The following is a 22,479-nucleotide window of genomic DNA, read 5'->3' as shown; positions in this document are numbered from 1 at the left end:
TCGTCGGAGTAACAGGAGTAAGCAGTAGAACCTGTAAAGAGGAATTCTGCTAAGTGCTAACATTAGCTCACAGGCTGGCCCGGGCTTCTTCTCTTGTTTATTGTTAGAGCAAGACAGCGCCCCCCAAAGGTCTGGCATTTGAACTGATCCCTGGAAACTGCTTTTGTGGACGGCAGACATGGCTTCGTCTTTACAGCGCACTTTTTTTGAAAACGGCACAGAAAATAGTTGGATAGGAAAATGTGTGGCTCCGTGTGGATGTAGCCTGAGTTTGACTGACTAATTGACTGTTTTGTTGACATTCCCTTTAGCGCAGCTCCATCTAGTGGATGCATAGTGCAACCCCAGCCACTACTGTAACTTCTACTCTATGCGCCTTATAATGCGGTGCGCCCTATATATTAAAACAGTTTTCAAATAGGCCAGTCATTGAAGGTGACTATATTCTGAAGCGCCTTGTAGTGCGGAAAATATGGTAGGTACCTAAACATGGTACCTTTTGATTTTTACCTGTATCGTTACCTGGTACTTCTGACAGAATTCGGTAGGTACCTTTAAAAGTACCTAATTTGGTACCCATTCCTACTTAAAATCAGCCAAAGAGTAGGGATGCACAGATCTGATCCTGGTATCTGCTCCAATACAGCCCCTCAAAGCTGGATTGGGTATTAATGTGAAATGATCGGTCCGAGCTTGACACTAGGGCTAAACTATGATCTAGTCTATAGGGTATACAATTTTAAAATTGAATGTCATTTCTGTAAATTGTGAAACTTCATTTTTACCAAAATGCTGTTGAACATTTAAATACTCATATTAGCTTCAAAAATTCCATCTGTTCTTATATTTTTTATTTTTATTTTTTACCTGAAACACTACCAATCTTATCCCACAGTAAGGCATGCATGTTATTATTTAACACTGATATTAGATTGGTTTCAGAGATGGGCAGTGATTTTTGAATATTGGAATAGGCTTTAACATTAAAAACCAAATAGTTCATGTGATGATCACTTTGTCCTGACTGCGGCAGGTTGCAGTTTTATGTAGGATGCTGGAGCAGGCTTCATCACCCAGGAAGCAAGCTTGATGATCAACGTGTAGAACATAAAAGCCCTGCCCCTCTTTGTCAAAGTGTAATGTTGGCAAGTATAGTCTTCAAATAGTTACGAGTGAATACAGAATAGCCCTTCTGCTTGAAACGCCCATCCCTAGTCAGTATCAGTCAATACCCAAAGCCCAGGTTTGGGTATCGGGACCTGAGAAGTTGGATCAGCTCATCCCTACTGAAAAGTCTGTAAAGTTGTAGCAGTGTTTTCTGTGTCTCATTGTGCTGACTCTGATGACGTCGCGCTGTGTATAAATAGATGCTTCTCGTCATATTGGAGTAGTGGACAGTGGGCCATGCTCTCCACCGGGGGAACAGTGCTGCGGGGGGGAACGTGCTTGAGTACAGCTCGGTTGGAATGGTCAGTGTGGCCGCGCCCTTATACAGCTGTGTTCAAACTCTGCAGCTAGGATGTCCTAAAGCATTAAACTGACTCAGCGCTGACCTCTGACCTCCTCTTAGACCCAGTGAACACAATCTTTAGCTGAAGGATCAATAATCACTGGTAAATAATTCGGATGGAGGCTGTGGATGTTAAAAGCAGGATCCTGAACACTGGTCTGTGGGATATACCTGCTTCTTTCCCGTCAGAAACCTGCTGCTTAAACTTTTTTGGCTTAAACTTTGTGACGCTTTTTGTGATTAATCAGCATTTTTGCCTTAGAGGCTCCAACAGAAACAGCTTTTACTCTTTTCTGAAGAACTGGCTGACATGCACAGCCAAACACACCTTACCCAGATGAATGGCTTCAGGTGAATTGTTGTAAAGGTTGGAGGCCTTTGTGTGTTTTTGTGGTCAGATGAGACGAATGCGAGCAAGAGCGAACTTGGAGCGAGGTTGTTGGTTGTCAGGGTGCTGCTTTGTGTAAGCTCTCTTCTTCTGCAGGACTCACCCTCCCTGCTGAAGAGCTGGCTTTGGAAGTGGTAAACAAGTGAACAAAGACGGGGGAGCGGGGACGGGACTTGACTTACAAAACGTGTGCTGAGAGGGGAGTGAACTTTTAACTTCCAAAGAAGAGACTCCTGAAGTTTCCCCCTGAAGTTTCCTCCTGCCTTCCTCTGTGGAGCTGAACGGTTGTCACAGTTACCTCACAAAGAGCTCCTTTATCTGCTCCCTGTGTGTGTTTCATCCTCACATATCTCACACACACCAGGGCCACCCTCTGCTTGCTCTGCACCAGGGTAAGCTGCAGCTCAGCACACCATGAGGGCATTCATGTGACTCTGAAATTATCCACAGAGAGCCAGAAGAACTGTGTGTGTCTTTGTGTGTGTCTTTGTGTGTGTGTGTGTGTGTGTGTGTGTGTGTGTGTGTGTGTGTGTGTGTGTGTGTGTGTGTGTGTGTGTGTGTGTGTGTGTGTGTGTGTGTGTGTGTGTGTGTGCGGTGTGTGTGTGTGTGTGTGTGTGTGTGTGTGTGTGTGTGTGTTATGAAAAACAAAATAATGACATGCACAAGGACAGGCATCCCGAGCATGCCTCTGTCCCTCACAGTGACATCACTATGACCTGACAGCATGATGTCAGTGCTCGCCCGTATCTGACCAATAAGCATCAGGCAGGTCAGAAAAAATGAGCAGCAGGTGTAAAGTTCCCAGAGGCCTCGGGCTGCAGAACAAAGACGTATTGAGTGAAGAGAAGAAGCAAATATATGCAGGCCTGACTTCAGACACCAGCTCACAAGCTGCAGCGGTCACTTCTTCACTACAGGAAGTTGATGCAGAGGTCAGTGGGTCACAGCTGTGGAGCATGAGAGTGGAGCTGTGTGTGGATGCTCACAGGTCACTGGGTGGGAGTAATCAGCAGCCATCCTTTAGAGACAAACCTCTGCTTCTTCTCCGTCTGTATTCTTCAAACTGTCAGTCATATCATGTCATATCACACGTCTCCTTCCAGGGAACGACCTCTTTCTGGTGGCAGTCCACGAGCTGGGCCATGCTCTGGGTTTGGAGCACTCCAACAACCCTCTGGCCATCATGGCTCCGTTTTATCAATGGATGGAGACAGACAACTTCCAGCTGCCTGAAGACGACCGGCGAGGGATACAGCAGATCTACGGTATGATGATTTCTTGAAGAGGAGGTATTCTGCTTTCCCGTATTTTAAATATGAATCTGAAGCACCTGTGCTGGATGTTCAGACTGAGCATGTGCAGATTTTCAAACCTCTAGAAATCCCTGAGTGTATCTGAAAACTGATCAAAACACTTTGTTCTGAAAAAAAGCACCAGATCTTCATGAAATTATGAGGTCATCACATTAAGATCACCTAATTGGTTTTATGGCACAATGGAGGTGTGGCCCTCAAACACCAAGGTCTGACCTTAGCTCGGCCCTTGAGAGGCCTTCAGAGGGTTGGCCTATCAGAGTGAAGAGGGTTTTTGGAGCAGGGAGTCTTAAAATGTGTTCCATTTACATGGGAATGGGAAGTGGAGAGTGGAAATGACGTAATCTCTGAGTTAAAAGTGTTGCAGTTGGCAAGTTGGAAAAACTTGTCATAACATAACAAACTTGTCATATCTCTGTATATAAATATTAAATATATGTATACAGCTGATTAGCTATGACAAACACTAATCAGAAATGTTCAAATAAATGAAATATTACAGGAGCTTAATTATGGTTCACCCCTTAAGTCAAAGTTTCCTGCTGGGAACTTGAGTTGATGTGGATCCCCCAACTTCCCAGTAGGAAATTCTGACTTCAGGGAGCACTCCAGTTGAAATTTCATACTTGAAATTTGTAAATCCAGACTTCAAGTGGAACCCACCATTAAAGAGAGAGCAGCCATAAAAAAAGTGTTTTAGACAGAGGCTGAAGTAAGAGTTTATTAAAACATAGGGGGAGACAGGTAGGTTTTTTTTTTTTTTAAGTTTACGTTCATATAAAGACACTACGGAGGCACCAAAGGGACAGAATAAAGCGCCGTGTCTGCTCAAAAGAACATAGATATACTGTAAAAAAAAAAAAAAAAAAAAAGGCCTTTTCTTTCTACACAACAGAAAATCATTGGACTTCAGCTGTCTGTGAATTTAAACTCCAGCTTGGATCCTCCTGTTGAGACATGAAGTTAGACTTCATGTCTCAACAGGATACACAGGATAGCCTCCTTAAACTCTGATGAAAACTGTGACTTGATTTATTCAGTCTGTCCACCACTGAAAGAGAAGAAACATGTTTTTGTTGTGGTCATTTTGGTTTTTATTATTTTGGTTGTTTTAATGATTTTTCTGGTGGTTGTTGATGTTATGGTTGTGATTGTTTTGTTTGTCGTTGTTGCGGTCGTTGATGTTGTTGTTTGGTAAACGGTTTCTTTGCAGTGAATGTAAAATGTGTTGCAGCTTATTTCACACATTCTGTCTTTAAGGTCAACCTGATGGCAACCCCACTCAAGCCCTGCCCACTGTGACCCCTCGTCGCCCTGAGCCCAGACCACCTCAGCCACCTCCACGCCATCCAGACCGCCCCAGGACCACGGACAGACCAGACCACTACGGACCTAATATCTGTGAAGGAAACTTTGACACGGTGGCCATGCTCCGTGGAGAGATGTTCGTCTTTAAGGTGAGTGCAGCAGGGTTCATTTTACACTCAAGAGGACCAAAGGAAGAGTTACCCCTCTGTGGTTTGTCTTACATCCTGGCGTGAACATCCAGCTGGTTTCCAGCAGAGTACCTGTCCTGTTAAGTCAGCTGCGCCTGTAATGAGGTGTTCTTCTCTGTAGAGCCACTCTGAGACAAACGGCGCGTGCACAGCCAGCAAGTGGTCTGTTCTCAATTAGGTCCTTGTGGATTGTAAACCACCAGGATCTGTGTTTTTTATGAGCTCTGTTAAAGGGCAGGGTGTGGTCAGGTGTTTCTCTTAAAGAGCCTCTGGACCCAAAGCACTCATGAGGGCTGAAACAGCAGAGAGCGATTAGCCGGGGTTTTACCTTGAGGAGACGTGAAGCTGTGTGCCAGAGCCGCTCATTGGGCTTTTGGCTCCAGTTGCTGTCTGCCTGGCTTCATTATTTATATACTGTTTAATGTCTTTTCATATTACGCAGCTCCCCCTGGGGTCATCTGTTGTTATATTTTTGCTAAGTGTTTTAGGCTGTCATAGAGGGAAATGTTTGAGTTCATTCTCAGCGTTTGACGGATGGGAAGATCAGCAGCACAGAGGATTTTGTTTCTTTTTGTGTTCTGTCTTCTCTTTTTTTTTCTGTGTTTAGACCCAGAGAGAGTCAAACAGAGATATGTAGTGAAGTGCCTGGTAAGAAGAGCTCAGGGGAGGTGTCCAGACTGTAGAACAGCCAGGCCTGGATGTGACAGTGTCAGGCCATCACCCACATCTTCAGCCAGACTTTTAAAACAGTCCCTGTCTAGGGTGGAGTATAAAAACCACGTCCCTCCTCTGGAACTCTGACTCTGGTGGTTATGGTGAACATGACTGAGCCCAGTCCCTGCGAACACCCAGTGAGCAGGTCCTGGTATCTTCTGTCATGGACTGTGAGTGTTTGTGACACTGGGCAGTCCTCACCAGACTTGGCATACAGCTGCCTCGACATGTGCTGCACACGGTCAGACACTTATATCCATGCTCTCTGGTTTCATTTCAGCCAGCAGTGTCTGTGTTCTTGGGTTTCATCTCCATAGCTTGAATCAGTGTCCTAAATTAGCTCTTCCTTATCCACTGGGCTCTGATAGGGGTGAGGGGCTGTTACAAGTGAATCCTGATCAAAAGGAAGGATGTCCAGTAACAACCTCTCTGTAAGACTTGACTTTGGTCAACATGTCAGAGAGAGGGGAACAGGAGCTCAGTGTATCACTCTAAGTCTACAGCAGCAAAGCTAAGGTCTGGTCCAAACCTGATCCAAGCTCTAACCCCAAACTTCATCGTAAAGGAAAGTCTGAAGTCCACCACAAAGAGTAGAGACAGTGTCTGCCTCCTGGACTCTGAGCAGTAGATGGTTCCAAAGAAGAGGAGCCTGAAGCCTCCCATACTACTTTAAGACACCCTAGGTACAACCCGCAGACTGCATGCTGGGAGCTCAGTGATCTAGGGGGTACTATGGCACTGGGAGCTCTTAAAGAGGAATCAGGGTTACATCCAGCTGTTTTAATTTTGTTGTTTCTAGCAGAAATAAACTTTTAATAGGCTCAAACAAAATGACCTTTCCAATCAGTTATTGAACAAATAAACACAAAATACGATGCTACAGTTTCCAGAGCTGCTGGCGAATGCCTCTTCATTCACCAACAGGCAAAAATCCACTGATACCAACACCTCAGTGAGACCTGCACCTCTTGGTCAAAATATTAACCAGCCAATCGTGGGATAATAAGATTAAAGCAGGGATTAAGGAGTGCCTCCGATCTTTGATCAGTTTGATACTTGGACTCACAGAATCACGTCTACTCGTCCTCATGACCCACACATGCTGCAGAAAACTGAAACCCAGGAGAAAACAATGCACTGAATAATCTCTAAGTACAAGAAACAAGGGAAGGACTGATTATCAGCCCTGACGATTGTGGGTGCTGATCTTTAGCATTTTGAGACATATTGGCGTCAGTCTTTGTTTTTAACACAGCGGCTGATAAATTTGAAATTTAAGACTTTGTTATTTTGGCTCCACCTCTCAGCTACACCTCTCTGTCTGCTGTCACTGCTCTGTCTCTAGCATTGTCCCACCCACAGTGCCAGCTGATTGGTGACACCCAGAGACATTTTTTGAAAAACTTACTGTAGAAAACTTTAGGGAGCTCTTTATTTTTTTAAAGTTTTCTTTTAACTTTATAAGACAGCTGCTGAGCCTGTTTAATAAACTTATGCTTAAAGGCATTTGAACTAAGTTAAGTGTTGGGTTTTTTTATTTACAATTTTGATGACAATAATTTCACATTTACGGCAAAAGAATATCAGCCCCAAATATTGATTATCAGCTTCCTTGACTACTGATAATCACTTCCGCCCTGAAAAAAAACATATCAGTCCATCTGTACAAGAAATCAATCATCACTACATATTTTTTATTTTTTTTTGTGATGGGCTGTGTCACAGCTAGGGATGGGTACCTTTCAGATTGAAAACGACATGGTACCAATGCCCAGTACCTTGCAATCTGTATCAGTACTCAACGGTACCAATTTCCTGTTCTTTTTTTTGTTTATGTGGTGAAAATATCAATTTGTATAATAATAAAACCTCAAAGTTTCTTAATTCAATGTCTTTATTCTTCAACATATAACCTTGCAACCTCCAGTATGCAAAATCCCCTACTACTCCACTCCCTCAGAGTCACAAAGATGCCTTTAGGTACCCAAACATGGTACCTTTCCTGGTACTATAGACAGAATTCAGTCAGTACTAGAGCCCGACCGATTAATCAGGCCGATTATGCCTGTCACTGATTAATCAACTAATTCCTGTGTGTCTGTGTGTTGGGCTGCACACTGCCAGAGTGCCAGAGTGCCCGCCCCCTCCGTGTACCATTATGTAATGTAAGACTATAGAACGGTTTTTAACGTCGTGTTAGTTGATTTTTTGAGAGATAAACAGAGATAAATGGTACTGTTAATTCACACATCCACCATTATCTAATATAAGACTATAATGCAGCGTTTTAACGTAGTTTAAGTTGCTTATTGTGTGTTTACAGTTTGACTTTTTTCTACTTCCTATGTTTAAAGTTTGACTTCTTTATTTATTGTGTTTACAGCTTGTTCTTATTTATCATTTGTTTACACTACAGTTGTCATGTTGACAGTTTTATAATTAAAGTTCCTTGTTTTAATCTAATAGTGTTCTGCCTCTGTCTTGAATCATATGGGTATTATAATAATTTGTGTTCATATACAGCATATATCCTGTGTATATCAATAAATTTATTATATATATCAGCCGACATATCGGATAATGGTCAATATATCGGATATTGATCAATATATTGGATATCGGCTTTTTTTGCCCCCAGTATCAGCATTGGCCCCAAAAATCCCATATCGATTGGGCTCTAGTCAGTACCTATAAAAGTTCCTAATTTGGTACCTGTCCCTAGTCACAATAGAGATGGTGGCCATTTTTCGGCCTACTGATTCGACCAAAATGTAGTATGCAGTATGCAGTATGCAGTATGCAGTATGCGAACAAATGTCAGAGTTGTAGTATGAGAAAAACACCCAGATGACGTACTGAATCGGGAAAAATCCTCAGTATGCAGCGGACCAGTCTGCTTCGCCTACTGTTGCCCACAATGCACCACGCCTTGTCCCATATCAGAAGTGAAAATGGCAGAGAGCGGAGCAACAACAACCTGAGTAGCAGAGGAATACAAATGTAAGAGCCATTTTTTGAATCTTTAAATCCTCATCATCTCCACCACTGAAAGTTAATATAAAATGCTCTCTCTGGCAATATATTTGCAGATAAGTTACTAGTGGTTTGTTTATTTTGTACGTTTTCGAAAAAGTTTTTGGGGAAAAAAAGTCAGCCGTAGCCAGCTTCCGTTTTCTTTGAACTGAAGACCAGCGTAGCATACTACAAAAATTAACCCAACTGAACAGTCATACTACATACTGCTTATGAAAGTAGTATGTAGTAGGCAGTGCGTACTACATACTACTTTCATAAGCAGTATGAAGTAGGCGAATTCGAAAACAGCAGGGGACTCGAGTTTGCGACTCTACCTCAAGTCTCACTTAAGTCGCGCACACAGAGACTTTGGACTTGACTTGGACTCGTGATCAAAAAACTTCAGACTCAAGATGTACTGTAACTATGTTCATGTTGGAAGAGTACGGGTTCCTTTAATCAAAAGCATTCATTGTTCTGTTTTCTTTATATTGCATTGCAATGGTCTGTTTAAAGCAGTGTTACCCAACCCTGGTCCTGGAGGACCCCCTACCCTGCATGTTTTAGATGTTACCCCACTCCAGCTCACCGGATTGAAATGAATGGCTCGTTATCAGGCTCGAGCAGAGCTTGATGACGAGCTGATCATTTGAATCAGGTGTTCTGGAGTTGGGAACATAAAAAACATGCAGGGCAGGGGGTCCTCTGGGCCCTGTGTTGGGAAACACTAGTTTAAAGTGATCATATAACAAACAACTAATCAGTTCTAATACCCTATTCTAGTAGATAGGAGTGATATTATTACAGTAAATGCTTTGAATGCTTTGAAAGCTTTTTGTAGATATAGCTCTGCAGTATTCTTAGCAGACCGGATAGCAGCAGATGACAAAAGCTCATAGGATTTATTTTTCAGAGACTTGAGACTTGACTTAGACTCTTGACTGAACACTTCAGGCCTGACCACCTCTGTGTGACAGTAACAGGGGAACTGTTATGAATTGTACAAGTCTACTATCTATTCGTCCCACGAACAGAGAGGTCCATGGTAGTAGTGCTGGTTCTATCGTGCTCGTAGGTAGTCTCAGTGATATTCTGCTACCAACAGTTGGTAAGATTAACAACGTGTGTGTGTGTGTGTGTGTGTGTGTGTGTGTGTGTGTGTGTGTGTGTGTGTGTGTGTGTGTGTGTGTGTGTGTGTGCGTGTGTGCGTGTGTGCGTGTGTGCGTGTGTGCGTGTGTGCGTGTGTGTGTGTGTGTGTGTGTGTGGTAATTTGGGAGTGTTGCAGCACTGTTCAGACCTGTAGTTATTCATAGACATTGTTGGTGGTGCTGTCACTCTGCAGAGGCAGAATAATGTTATAGTCAGAGTGGGAGCACCGCGTCACATCAGAGCTGCTCTGTCCTCTCCATAGAGGTCTGTCCATTACAGAAGAAAGGCTTCTTGGTTTCTTCTGCTGTTTCTCAGCTTCACTGTGTTGGACTTTAAACCAGCAGAGCCAACAGAGCTGCTGCTTTCAGTCCCGAGAGTCCCACCCTGAGGTCTGCTGTGTTCCGCCGAGGACTAATATGGTCAAAGTCGTCATAATCTGATCTACAGGAGCAGACCAGTCCAATCAAAGAGCATACTGTCCATTCCATCTGTGCTTTCTGTCAGCTCAAAGTCAACCAGCTCATTCTGTCCCGTCAGTGCCATCCTGTCTGCTGGTGTGTCCTCTGTGAAAGACAAAACCAGGCGGGCCTGCCAAAAAGAAGCAGTATTTTAGCATCCAGGACGTCAACTCACGGCCTATGAACGAGTGTGAAGGCTGCTGGTGTAAATCTGTGAGCTGCCAAACTGTTTTCAGAGTTTATTGTGCAGATATGAACGTTCACAAGCAGGAGAGTGTCCCTGCGCCTGGATTACAACAACCTACTGATGATTTCTCTTGTTATTTTCTGCTGGCTTGACAACTCAATCAGAAAGTCTTTAGGAAAGTTGTGGCGTAGCAGGCTGTGATTAACAGAGAGGGAGCAGGAAGGGGGTGTGATAAAGGCAGCAGAGCGAGGCCTGACTATTATTAGCCTGCAAGTGTTCCACTGTTGTAAGTTTATTGTACTTTCTGGTCCAGTTATCCTGCAGAGCTCAGAGTGCTTGACATAATGACCAACTAGCATTACAGCGGTGCTGTCAGAGCTCAGTTTGACAAATAGATCAGATCAGTGGACGCAAGAAAAGAAAGGACTGCTTCTGTTCAGGCTGTGTGTGTATTCTGATCATACACTTCTTGTTGTTGCTCTGCTAAAATCACTTATATAGCCTTATGCTTCAAACTGATCTGGGCTTTTCTTTAACGTTCTATTCATCACCAGGTTACAAGTCTTCACCAAAACCAGGTTTTCCTCCCTGGACCCAACTCATGGATAATGTTTTACAGTCTGGTTTCATGTTGTATTTATTTTCTCTCTGAGTCTGGATCCATGTGAACAGTGTTTGAGCTTGTACTGTAAACGTGCAGGGTGGTGCTAATGAGTTGTTGTGAGCTCTGTTTGCAGCTTTATCGACTCGTGGAGACGCCCACACCCCCTAAATCTCTACAACATATTTAAACACATGGTTTACATTGTTCTCCCAGGGCCGCTGGTTCTGGCGTGTGCGAAGGAATAGGGTTCTGGATAACTACCCCATGCCCATCAGCCACTTCTGGAGGGGTCTGCCCGGAGACATCGATGCTGCCTACGAGAGACACGACGGACGCTTCGTCTTTTTCAAAGGTAAGCAGCTGACGCCCACAGACGTTGACACACAGCTCTCAGACTGTGGTTACTGACTGGCTTTGTCCAGAAATATTTACTCCTAACTCCCAACGTGTGAAATGTGTGAATTAGTTTGGTTCATGAGTGGGTTTCCTCATCTTGCACAGATGGCTTGGTGACTGGACTCCATGAGGAAAATGTACCTGTTAGATAAAGAGAGGTGTAGGGTTTTATCACTGACTGAGCTTTAAAGGGTGCAACCGGATAACAGAGGCAGAGACTTTCAACTGAAAATCTTTGATTTGCAGACTTTTGAAGCTGTGATCATTGAAACTTCGAAAATATTTTGTTTTCAATTTGTCTTTTAGGTAATGCGCACAAGCTGAGACATTTCTTTTACTGATTGTGTTGCGGCACATTTTGCACCTTGTATCTTCTGTTCAGTCCAACCAAGCAGCAACATCTGCTCTGAAAATTTGAAATTCGAAGATGCTATGACAAGGATCTGTTTTAATTGGACTGCCTTGTCACCTTCTGGCCCTGAGTCTTACACACATTGTCGTAAATGACTTTAAGCGAGGTGTGTGAAAAACTGTAGTTCATCAAGTGTCCACTAGAGGCTGCCTGCAGAAACAATGGAAACCACATACACACCTATTCAAAACAGATCATTGAAGCAAAACTGAACATGTTCACAGTCTGATTCAAAAATAAACTGCCTGGGTCTTTTTTTAAAGTCACCATTTTTGAGCAAAGTGTGTGAAACACCTCCTCTGCATTTAAAGCTGGAGATTTAGTCACACCAGTGTAGGACACAAACGTTAATAAAAGTATGTTTCTTCATACGCAGCACCCGCACTAAAACTTGCGGGTGCTGCGTATGAAGCATGAATATGAGACTCGCTTTTCAAACAGTGGTCAGACATTTTGGAAACACCTTTACATCTCTGTCTTAACTCTTCTAGTGTTCTTTTTAAAGACAAAAAAGGTATTTTTTTTACCTTGACATGTTTCGACGTGCAACCTGCCGTCTTCTTCAGAAGCTGTCATCCAGACAGCTGTGTGGTGTCTTTTTGTCAGCTGTTTCTGGTAGTAGCTGGCGGGACAGATTGATCACGTGGTCTGTCCCGCCAACTACGCCCCCCGTTGCCTGACGGCCTCTGGAGAAGTGTGTCCCAGGCGTGCGAGAGCTGGAAGGCTCCTTCATCCCCGTTGATGGTGTCCTTTCCCCGTTTCCTGATCTCTATTGATTCTTTAATCCATCTTTTGTATTTGTTGTTTTCTGACCTGATTATTGTAGATTTGTCCCAGTCCATTATGTGATTTCCACGTTTGCAGTGGTCTGATATAGCAGATTTTAAGTTTTCCTGATTTGCCTTTTCCTTGTCTGCCCGGGTGAGACGTGTTGCTGTTTGTTTTTCACACTCTTTCTGGTGTTCTTTTCTTCACCACCAGAAAAACTGCACTCGTAGAGTGAAGGCTGCTGAAATTCCAGAATTATGTTGAACATTTCCACCAATCACAGGTAACATACCCTACAGCCCGGCGGGGGCGGGATGAATCTGATCAGCCTCCTGCAAACACTCACATGCCAACTTTTGTCACTTTATGTTCAGGGGTTTCTCTCTCCACCTGTTGTCTCAGCCCTTCGCTGACATTTGGTGGCAGAAATGGAGAACTATGACAACATTCCTTTGGCCACACCTGTGTGCCAGCAGGGCCACCTGAAGCCACGCTGATCCCACGCCTGTCATTCTCATTCTGACAGAATCATACTCCATAAGTGTCTGTTTCAGCAGTAAGCCTGGAATGTCTCCCTCTGTCAGTGTCTCTGCTCTCACACTGCGCTCATACTGTCAGCCCAAACATTCACCTGCAGCCTCCAGCTGAGGGGCCTCATCACTTCTCAGATTGCTAAATGTGTAATCAATGGGTGAGGAGTGATTAGGTTGGAGCCTCTCTGAAAACATCAACATCAGCTCTGCTGTAGTGAAGATTTTCATAGTGTCTGAGTTGCCTGAGTGGATTGTGTGAGGTGTCTTTCTGTGCACGTATGGCGTATTTGTCTAAAGTAACCTCATGTCATTCAGGGATAACACAGAGGTCTGGACACACACCCTCATGGCAGCATAGGTGGTTTAGTAAAAACTGTTTACAGTGTTGGTTTGGATCATCCAAACACTCATCATCTCCCTGCAGGAAACACTGAACTCAGCACAGCAGGAAGAGGTCAGCAGTGATAATAACTTCCATCACAGACAAACACGCTCCATGATAGTTTCTCTGTTAATGCCGACATCAGCGCTGATTGTGCAAAAGACTTTAGGCAAAAATCCTTAAAACCTCTCTGAAAACATGAACACTGACGTGTCCAAAAGCAAAGATAAAAACTGAGGACCAAGCACCGGCACAGAGTCAGCTGATCTGGGCTTCACCACTCTGTCTGTCTCCTCCTCCCCTGTGCACCCAGGACCAGCAGTCCCCCCTTCCTTCCTCCATCCTTCCTTCCTTTCCCTTCGTTTCTCTTGTTCTCTCTCAACTAATGGCTGCCAGCCAAGTGTCACACTGAGAGGCTTTGTGATGACATCATCCTTCTCACCGTCAGCCGCTGCCCTGAAGCACCCCGAGCTGAGCTGCAGTAAAGGCTGAATTCTTCTTTTTCATTCAACAACTTTACCCTGAGTTATAAAAGACAAGCTGCTCTCAGTGACTCACAGTATAAATAACGAGCGGCGCTAAAGCAGATTTATGCTCCGCATGCAGAATACATCATGAACTGCTGCTTTCTCCAGGAGGTGGGGGTATTTACTGATCACTACATCCTCGGCACGATCTGAAGAAGATGAGGAAACGTTAAAGAGTCTCTTTTATGGGAGCATTATGGAGCATCATGACGGCATTAAGGCTGTGAGGAAGAGCACAGATGGTGGAGAGTTTTCAGGCGGCAAGATGTGTCTGAGAGGAGACACAGGTTTATTCAACTACCACAAAGAGGAGCACAGGCCCTCCATGTACAGTTTATCTCCCTGAGGAACCACTGATCAACAGCAGCCGCCTGTCCAGCTCTTCTTCTATAGTCTACTCTTTGGCAGTGATGCACTCCTCCTGTGTGTCTTTACTCTGATTGGTCCATATTGAACGTGACAGATAGAGAGCTTTGCAAATCATGCTCTGAGTTCCTCATGGTTCCTCTGAAACAGGATCCATGTGGTCGTATTCTTAGGGATAGTGCCATGGATATGTGAATAGTCCATCTACAGTGTCAGGTTAAACTAAAGCAGAGACGTTCAGTAAAGTACATTTCATGATCTGAATATTGACTGATTGACCAGATAATGACTGCGCTGCAGCCCTGGTAATGTGCAGTGTAGACACAGTGTTTCACTGGAAGCTGAGGGGCCGTTTACACAACAACAGTTTTAGAGTGAACCGCAAAAGTATTGCTGCGTTGCAGCCCTTTGTTTACACGTCAACAGCGATTCAGTGTACCTCAAACGGAAACTTTTGATAATGGCCTCAGAAGTGGAATTTTACTGAAACACAGCCGACACTGTTGCCGTGTAAACAGCAAGTCATTTCCAGTGGATACAGTGATGCCACGCTTCATTGCGCAGATGCGCTTACAACCGTCCAAGAGTCTCTTTGTTAGGATCGTGGTGATCTACCATGTTGAGCTTGTGCTGCTGAATCTGTTACTGTATTTGACAAAATGTGCATCTGTTGCTCTACTTCTGCTCTTAGTATTCACCAATACACCAGATGATTGGCTTGACTCTACTTCAGTGGAAATCTACCAAAATAAGGCAGTTATAGCGCCAACTACAGGCCTGGCATGCTTACTACAGTGTTTTCGTGTAAACATAGACTTTTTTCACTGCATTCTTGCTGCATTTAAGCGTTTTCAGGTGAAAAGTTGTCGTGTAATCAAGGCCAGAATCCAAACTCTCCTCTGTGCTGTCAGAGAGAAGAACCTTGGCTGTAAAGTCTGGTGGTGGCATGCTCCAAGTGACAGCTAATAATCCCAGAGGAAGGTCATTAGGAACAGGGACAGGCCTGTTTTAGTGGGTCAGAACACACACACGGGCTGTGTCTGAAATCACGTCGTTGTGTAAGAACACTGACGTGACGCACACTCTGTTCTTTCCAGAACAGCTCTTCAACCCTTAAAGGGTAGAGCTGTCCCAAATCAAACTCTGCAGCTTCACACGTATTTAATTACCATCACATTTCATAACCATTCACAGCTGCTATCCTGTCGTTCATTGATTCTTCACTCTTCACTCTTCCTCTAAGAGGAACTACTTTAATGATGTGGAGGTGGTTTGGCTGACCAAAGATCAGACACGCAACAAAAGACATCAACAGCAAAATGTGCAGAACTATTACCTCGAAGGGTGGCAACACCACAAACATGTTCCACCACCTAAAGCTGGAACACACAGCCGAATACAACCAGACTATGAAGACACATGGGGAGGACGTGAAAGCAATGTCATTGTCGGTGGAGTTTTTTGCCTCTACGACAGACATGTGGTCGAGCCGAACGTCCAAACCCCATATCAGCATTACCCCTAATTCATACATACATGTTGTGTCGTATAAAATGATGGAGTTTTTCACTTGTAAGATTAACTTTTCCTCCCCCAAAACGTCAGATTTCCTCTGGATCTTACCTACTTACTATGTTTACATTTGCAGCTTGTGTAGTAGTAGTAAATGATTGGAAAAGTGGCTTCCATTCTGTGTGTGCAATAACAATGCTGTATGAAAACATGCATTACAAAACAATCTATGATGGCAATGATTAAAACAGGAAGTGGTATTATGGAAGATAGATACTGAAATAAAAACACCACCAGATTCATTGCATTGAATTATTTTGCCATGAAAACCACGTATCTGGATTTATTTGTCCGGAATTCACCCACTTAAATTCAAATCAACTATTAAAAATTCTGATTTAAAAATTCAATTTTTAGAATATCACAACAAAAAAGATTTGGATTGCTTAACTTCAATTCGTCAAATTTAGACCTGGAAATTCAAGTTGAAAAATTTAGATCACAACATCTGGGTTACCCAGGGCAGGAAAGGCAATAAACCGTATTGACACCAGGGCTGTCACGATAACAAATTTTGCTAGACGATAATTTTCCATAATATTATTGCTGATAAACGATATTATTGTCACTATTAGTATTATTTTTTTTTTTTTCCATTTTTTCATTGATGTAATTATGATAAATGGGATAATAAAGGGAGTACACCATATCAAAAGCAAGAAACTTTAATTTCTTAAGAGTATTTAACTGTAATTGAAAGGTCAGGATCTTTTAAATAAGATAAATTAAACAAAAAATACAATAGATTTAACAAACAAGAAAGAGAAAAAAATACAATGAAAATAAAATGGACTCCCTTTGAGAAGAAATACATGTCAATGAAAATAATTAATACTAATCAAAAACAATGAAACATAGACCCTGTCTCTAAAGAAAAAACAAAACTCCAAAAAAACAACAACAACAATAAAGACTATAGCCTAAATAAAAGGGAGTTTATACAGTTCCTGAATTGTTTGTAACATGTACTTTTTCCCAGTCAATCCGTACTGTCTGTCAAACCTTCTTAACATTTCTGGCTTTCAACCGTATTGAAGGGCTGCATTTCTTTGGCAATGTAGCTGTCTTTGAGCGCCCACCATTTGGCGCTTTTATTTCAATTTACTTTACAGACCAAAAGCCTCAGTAAGAGCGGATTGTCAAAGAACAAGGCTCCGCTGCACCTCCCCTTCTTCTTCTTCGTCGCCACTATTTTCAAACAAATGCGACATATCAACTCGTTGGTGTTCATGAGCTCACACTTTGTTCATTCTGATAAAAAACAAAATATTCCCACACTGGAACTGTGGCAGGCGGCTTTTGTGCCATCACTCATATTAGCGTGTGTTTCCTCCTTACCCCTCCATACGCTCGCTTCAGCTCTCTCCGTGTGTACCCCAAAGATAGCATTTTGGATAGATGCTCACTCTGCTATGAATCCGCTAAATCCGCTATAGAACCTATGCATCCCGATGTTAGGAAAGATAGACTAAGTGAGCCATCGTCTCATTCAGTCTCTTTGGTCGAAAGAGAGGAGGAAAACAAACATGCATGCACATGTCAGTTTATTGAGGCTGGCAAACTTACCGAGGACGTTTTTATTTATCGTTCGGTTAATTAATTTATTGAGTATCGTGACAGGCCTAATTGACACGAATATAAGAAACATTATTTCCGTTAAAAATAATGTGGAAAAACAGGGTCGTTATAATCAAGGTCTAATCATTGACACATGCTGATAGTTTTCTGTATGTTTATGTATATTCATGCATTTTTTAACTTCAGCAAAATGTTATCACTGCTAGTCTTTCTTTTTTCAGTTTCAGGATCAATGTTTTTCATTGCCAATTTTTTTTAATAGCAAACATTAAAGCCATCATTTTGGCTCTGTATCAGCCTGCCCTCCTGAAAAAGTATGACATCATCAGAGACTCTATCCAATCCTCAGTACAGTAACATGACAAAATGCTCTTTACTTACACAGCTGTTGAATCAAATGAGGGTTTCACAGCTGTATTTATCCCTAACAAGCCAGGCTGGAATACAAAGCTCAATATTCATCCCTGAAGACGCAGCAGGGAGGAATCCAGCCTCTGGATCAGTAAAGCGCTCTACTGCAGTCAGAGAAAGTCATCACAGCCTTCACAGAGAGCCTGGGAAGCATTGCCTCACCACTGGCTCTCTCCAGATGCTGAGTGGAGGGCTTTTAGTCTCATTGAGGAGCAAGGGGCCGGAGGTGGGTGGGTGGGTGGGTGTGTGGTGGGAGAAAGAGGGAGGGGAAAGCACTCTGAGCCTAGATGAGAGATGTAATGTTGCCTGAAGGAACGGAGTCCCCCGTCGGACACAGTGAAAACAATAAACCCTCCCTCTGGCCAGCAGTGTGCTGACATGAAGCCACTCCTGAGGAATCATCACCAGCTGAACCCAAACCCACCGTGTCCCGCTCTGCTCTCTGCTCTCTGCGCTCTGCGCTCTGCTCTCTGCACTCTGAGGGCTCGCCAACAAATCTTTATTACCTCCACGTATTTTATAAGGGTGTGTAAATTCTGGTTGGGTTTCTCTGATTGCTCTCTTTTTATGTCTCATTCAATTTCAATTATTGAACACGCTCACTGCCAGAGCAGGAAAACATGTGCCTAAACAGAATGAGTTTGTGCATCTGTTTTTGAATGTGTATGTGGACGTGGGTGTGACCGAGTGGACATGACATTCACTGCAGGCTCTGCATAAAGAGTTTAGGGTGGGGGTGGAACCGTAAAGCTTCATAAAACATTCCTACTCTTCTCTGCTGCTCCTCTGCTCTCCTCAGGGAACAGGTTCTGGCTGTTCAGGGAGGCAAACCTGGAGCAGGGGTACCCACTGGAGCTGGTCGACTTTGGTCAAGACGTTCCTTATGACCGGGTGGACACAGCCATTTGGTGGGAGCCATCGGGATACACCTACATCTTTCAAGGAGACTGGTAATGTGTCCTTCAGTGTGTTTGATACACTAAGACAAGAACCCCCTCCCCCATATTATGGACGGATAGACAGGGTTTGGATGTGACTGTGTAATCTCACAATCAGACAGACATGGCATGTGACCTTTGTGTACCCACAGCACGTCCCATCAGTATCAAACAGAGCAGACAAAGCAGCACACCGCAGAAAACTGAAATCTTATCAAGTGTTTTTGTCTTATTTTAAGTAATAATTGTCTTGTTACACTTGATATGAGCCACAGTCACCTGACCAGTCCATAAAAATGTTGTGTTTCAAGTTATTTATAGATAAAAATGAGGTCTGAATAGTTTGTAGCAAGTAAAAAAAAAATCTATGGAATAATGTCTTAATACAAGAAACTTCTCTGTTGTTCCATTGGCAGATTTTTTTTACTTATTACAAGTAACTCAGACTAGAGGCTGACATTTTTTGGGGGAATGCTGCGGGAGTCAACTTTACTTTTACTTGACTTTACTTTTTAATCATGGGATTGGGGTGGTACAGGATTTAAAATAGATGGGAGCAGACGGGAGCCCGAACTGATCAGGCAGATAAAATATAATATGTGACATGTGCCGCCGTTCTGTGGTTTATTTCCAATAAGGCTACACTCTAACGCAAGTAAAAAGAACTATAACTCCCAGAAGCCAACAATAAACTTAAAAGAATGCGAAGAAAATCCAAAATTGAATGGGTTGCCTTAAAATTAAAAGTAAGGGGAAAAAATGGGAGCAGGGTGGGAGCGGGAGTCATTTTACCAGGAGTGCTGCCCCTGCAACCTGACCCCGGATAAGCAGCAGAAGATGGATGGATGGATGGATGGATGGAAGGATGGAAGGATGGATGGAAGGATGGAAGGATGGATGGATGGAAGGATGGAAGGATGGATGGAAGGATGGAAGGATGGATGGAAGGATGGATGGAAGGATGGATGGAAGGATGGATGGAAGGATGGAAGGATGGATGGATGGGAGAGGTTTTCCTTTTTCACTCTAGCCCTGGGATTGGATGAAAACCTACTACCTAACCTTTTTGTCTTTAAACAACTTAAAACAAGTCATTTTTCTGGACTGGTCAGGGAAATGTGGCTCATATTGAGTCTTAAAAGACTTTTCTATTGAAAATCAGACAAAAAAGACTTGATAGGGTTTTAGTTTTTGCAGTGCAGCCGTGGGTTTGCTCTGTGATCACTGCAAGCAACAACGAATAAACAACACACTGCTTGCATGCAAGGATGACATCTGTATGAAAATCCACATAGACCAGTAATTACACCACAAATAGTTGAGTCTTATGTCCCCCCACTGAGCACAGAGCACTGACGGCCTCGCTCAGGATCAATCCTGCATTTACACGCTGAACAGATTTAAGAGTTCTGTGATGGAGTCTGCTAAGGAGTCTGCTCCTCACACGCCAACACGTCCAACAAACAGCATCATGTCTGTCTCTGTCTGCAGGTACTGGCGCTTTAACGAGCAGTCCCGCCTGGCCGACAGAGGTTACCCCAAACCAATCAGCGTGTGGGGATCCTCAGTGCCCTCCACTCCCAAGGGGGCCTTCCTCAGCGATGATGGGGGTGAGCTAAGACATGAAGAGTGTTTTCTGCATGCGTGTGTGTGTGCATGTGTGTGTGTATGTGTATGTGTGTGAGAGGAGCTGGGGGATGGAGATGTGCCTGAAACAAAGGCCGCGTTTCCACCAAGCAGCCCGGGTCGGTTCGTCTCGGTACGGTGCGCTTTTAGCGGCGTTTCCACAGACTCATCCCGGGACGGATCCCTAAAAACCGAGACGAGCCGTCCCACTTTTTTGGGACCCTTTCATATGGGTGCCAGACTGAAACGATCCGCTCTCGGGAGGTGGAGCAACACACTGCAGACCGTTGATTGATCAAAAGAATCGTCACTTACCCCGACAGTGGCTGCAGTTCTCCTGGCGGCTCACAGACTTCTCTGAAACGAAGCTTGATTGCACTTTGTAACAGAGAGTTACATGAAAATCACAGAGAGGACGAAATGCTGCATGTCTTCCATCCGTGCTCTTTGTTTACTGTGTCGCGTTTCCTTCTTTGTTGGATTTAATAGATTGGTAGGCTGCTACGGCGTCGCGCTATTGTTTACCAGCTGTGGCTTCCGGCATGCGGCTTACACGCCGCCCACCATGAGAGGGCACAGTTTGCTGTGGAAACGCAAAGGGGATGAGACTTAATTGTCCCAAACCGTCCCAAACCGTACTGAACCGACCCGTACTGCTTGGTGGAAATGCAGCAAAAGAATCAGGGTGTGGTTTCACAAACATCAGGACAAAGGAGCAGTGTGTGTGTGTGTATGGGTGTTTTGTAAATGTGATCCCTGCAGATTATTTTCTTATGGTATAGTTTATCATCCCTCAACACACAGAGAAAATATTTTGATTTAAAAAGTTTGAAGTTTGAAGTTTGAAAATCTGTGTCTAAGACTGTCCCCTGAATCACAGATAAGAGAAATCTGATGCCCCATCACTCTGTTCAGTAAATACAGTTACAGTCAGACAGTTAAAGGTTAAAAGCATAATCATAATCAACATGAAAAATGAACAAGAAGAGAAAATCAAGTAGCTGAGGATGAGTGTTAGCATCATCAACAGCATTGCAAAGTTTAAAATTTCTGGTTGTGATGTGAAAAAGAGTCAGAACTCTGAACATCACGTCCAGAGAGAGCAACACCCACAGAAACTCTTAGAGAAAAATCAGACACGTTTGGTTCAAATACTAACAGAGCGTGACATCATGGAAAGAAGAAGAGACGGCAGGAAGACAAAAACAGGCTGCACACACTGCACAATCTGTGCTTATAGTGAGTTACAACTACAAACAGTTACCAAGGGGGTTCAGTTCTAACTCACAAAAACTGAAATGTGACTTTATTTTTCATCAGACTTAATATGAGTCACACTCACCTCAGCCTAACCCTAACCAGAAAAACATTAAGATACTAAGAGACAAAAATAACATCTGACCTTTTTTTAAAGTATGAAAAAAATGTTTTTGATCAGAAAAATATGGTGACATTCACTTAAAAAAATCACCAGTTAACTATCTTGTTAAAACAGGAAATTGTTTTATTTTTATTTTTTATTTTTTTTTTGCTATCTCATAAAAACAGAAATACTGAGAAACTTTTATGGTTGGTCAAGTAATGTGAGGGTGTAACCATCAAATAGCACTTCAGCCCTAAACAAGAGCTGAACGATTTTGGAAGATAATCTAATTGTGATTTTTTTTTCCTTTTTACCAATATTGCGATTGCGATTTAGCATGCAATTTTTTTTATTTTATTTTATTTTTTTTTTGGGGGGGGGGGTTATGTTTATCTTCTACATTATTCACTTAACACAAGTAATAAACTGTTCTATAATACTATAGAACCAACACAACAAAGGATAGAGTAACATACAAACATTTTTTTCCTGTTTGCCAGGCCTACATGTCATGTTTACAAATGACATTTACCTTTATTTAACCATTACAGTCACGGGAGAATATTGACTGATTGATTTAACTTTAGGCCTTATAGACCTGTAATAAAATTACCATTAATTACCTTAAATAAAATCAGAGAAAGGAACAAAGCACTGCAGAACAACAGGCCTATTATGAACAATAAAATAAAAAATAAATATGAATCCCCTTGTCTAAAGATCTCACATAGAATACAGTGCAGAAATGTAAAGAAGACCAAATCTCTGGCTCA

The 22,479-nt window shown here is 43.0% G+C and overlaps 1 protein-coding gene across 2 annotated transcripts in view; it reads left to right on the top strand.

Annotated features, from left to right (window-relative positions):
* Window positions 1-22,479, top strand: part of mmp15b (matrix metallopeptidase 15b) — a 49,354-nt gene that overhangs the window by 20,242 nt on the left and 6,633 nt on the right. For both annotated transcript variants that reach the window (XR_012598073.1, XM_074665810.1), the window contains exons 5-9: window positions 3,002-3,163; window positions 4,472-4,668; window positions 11,048-11,186; window positions 18,579-18,729; window positions 20,209-20,327. Coding sequence is in view for 1 of the 2 variants with exons in the window: in XM_074665810.1 (XP_074521911.1) it covers window positions 3,002-3,163; window positions 4,472-4,668; window positions 11,048-11,186; window positions 18,579-18,729; window positions 20,209-20,327 (768 nt within the window). In the remaining variant the exon portion in view is untranslated. The remainder of the gene's footprint in view (window positions 1-3,001; window positions 3,164-4,471; window positions 4,669-11,047; window positions 11,187-18,578; window positions 18,730-20,208; window positions 20,328-22,479) is intronic.

Source organism: Halichoeres trimaculatus, unplaced genomic scaffold (genome assembly GCF_033239565.1).
Source record: "Halichoeres trimaculatus isolate MK-OKI-2021-1 unplaced genomic scaffold, fHalTri1.1 fHalTri1_scaffold_3, whole genome shotgun sequence".
Lineage (NCBI taxonomy): Eukaryota > Metazoa > Chordata > Actinopteri > Labriformes > Labridae > Halichoeres > Halichoeres trimaculatus.
Note: the sequence above shows the minus strand (reverse complement) of the source record. Positions and strands in the feature narration are given on the sequence as shown.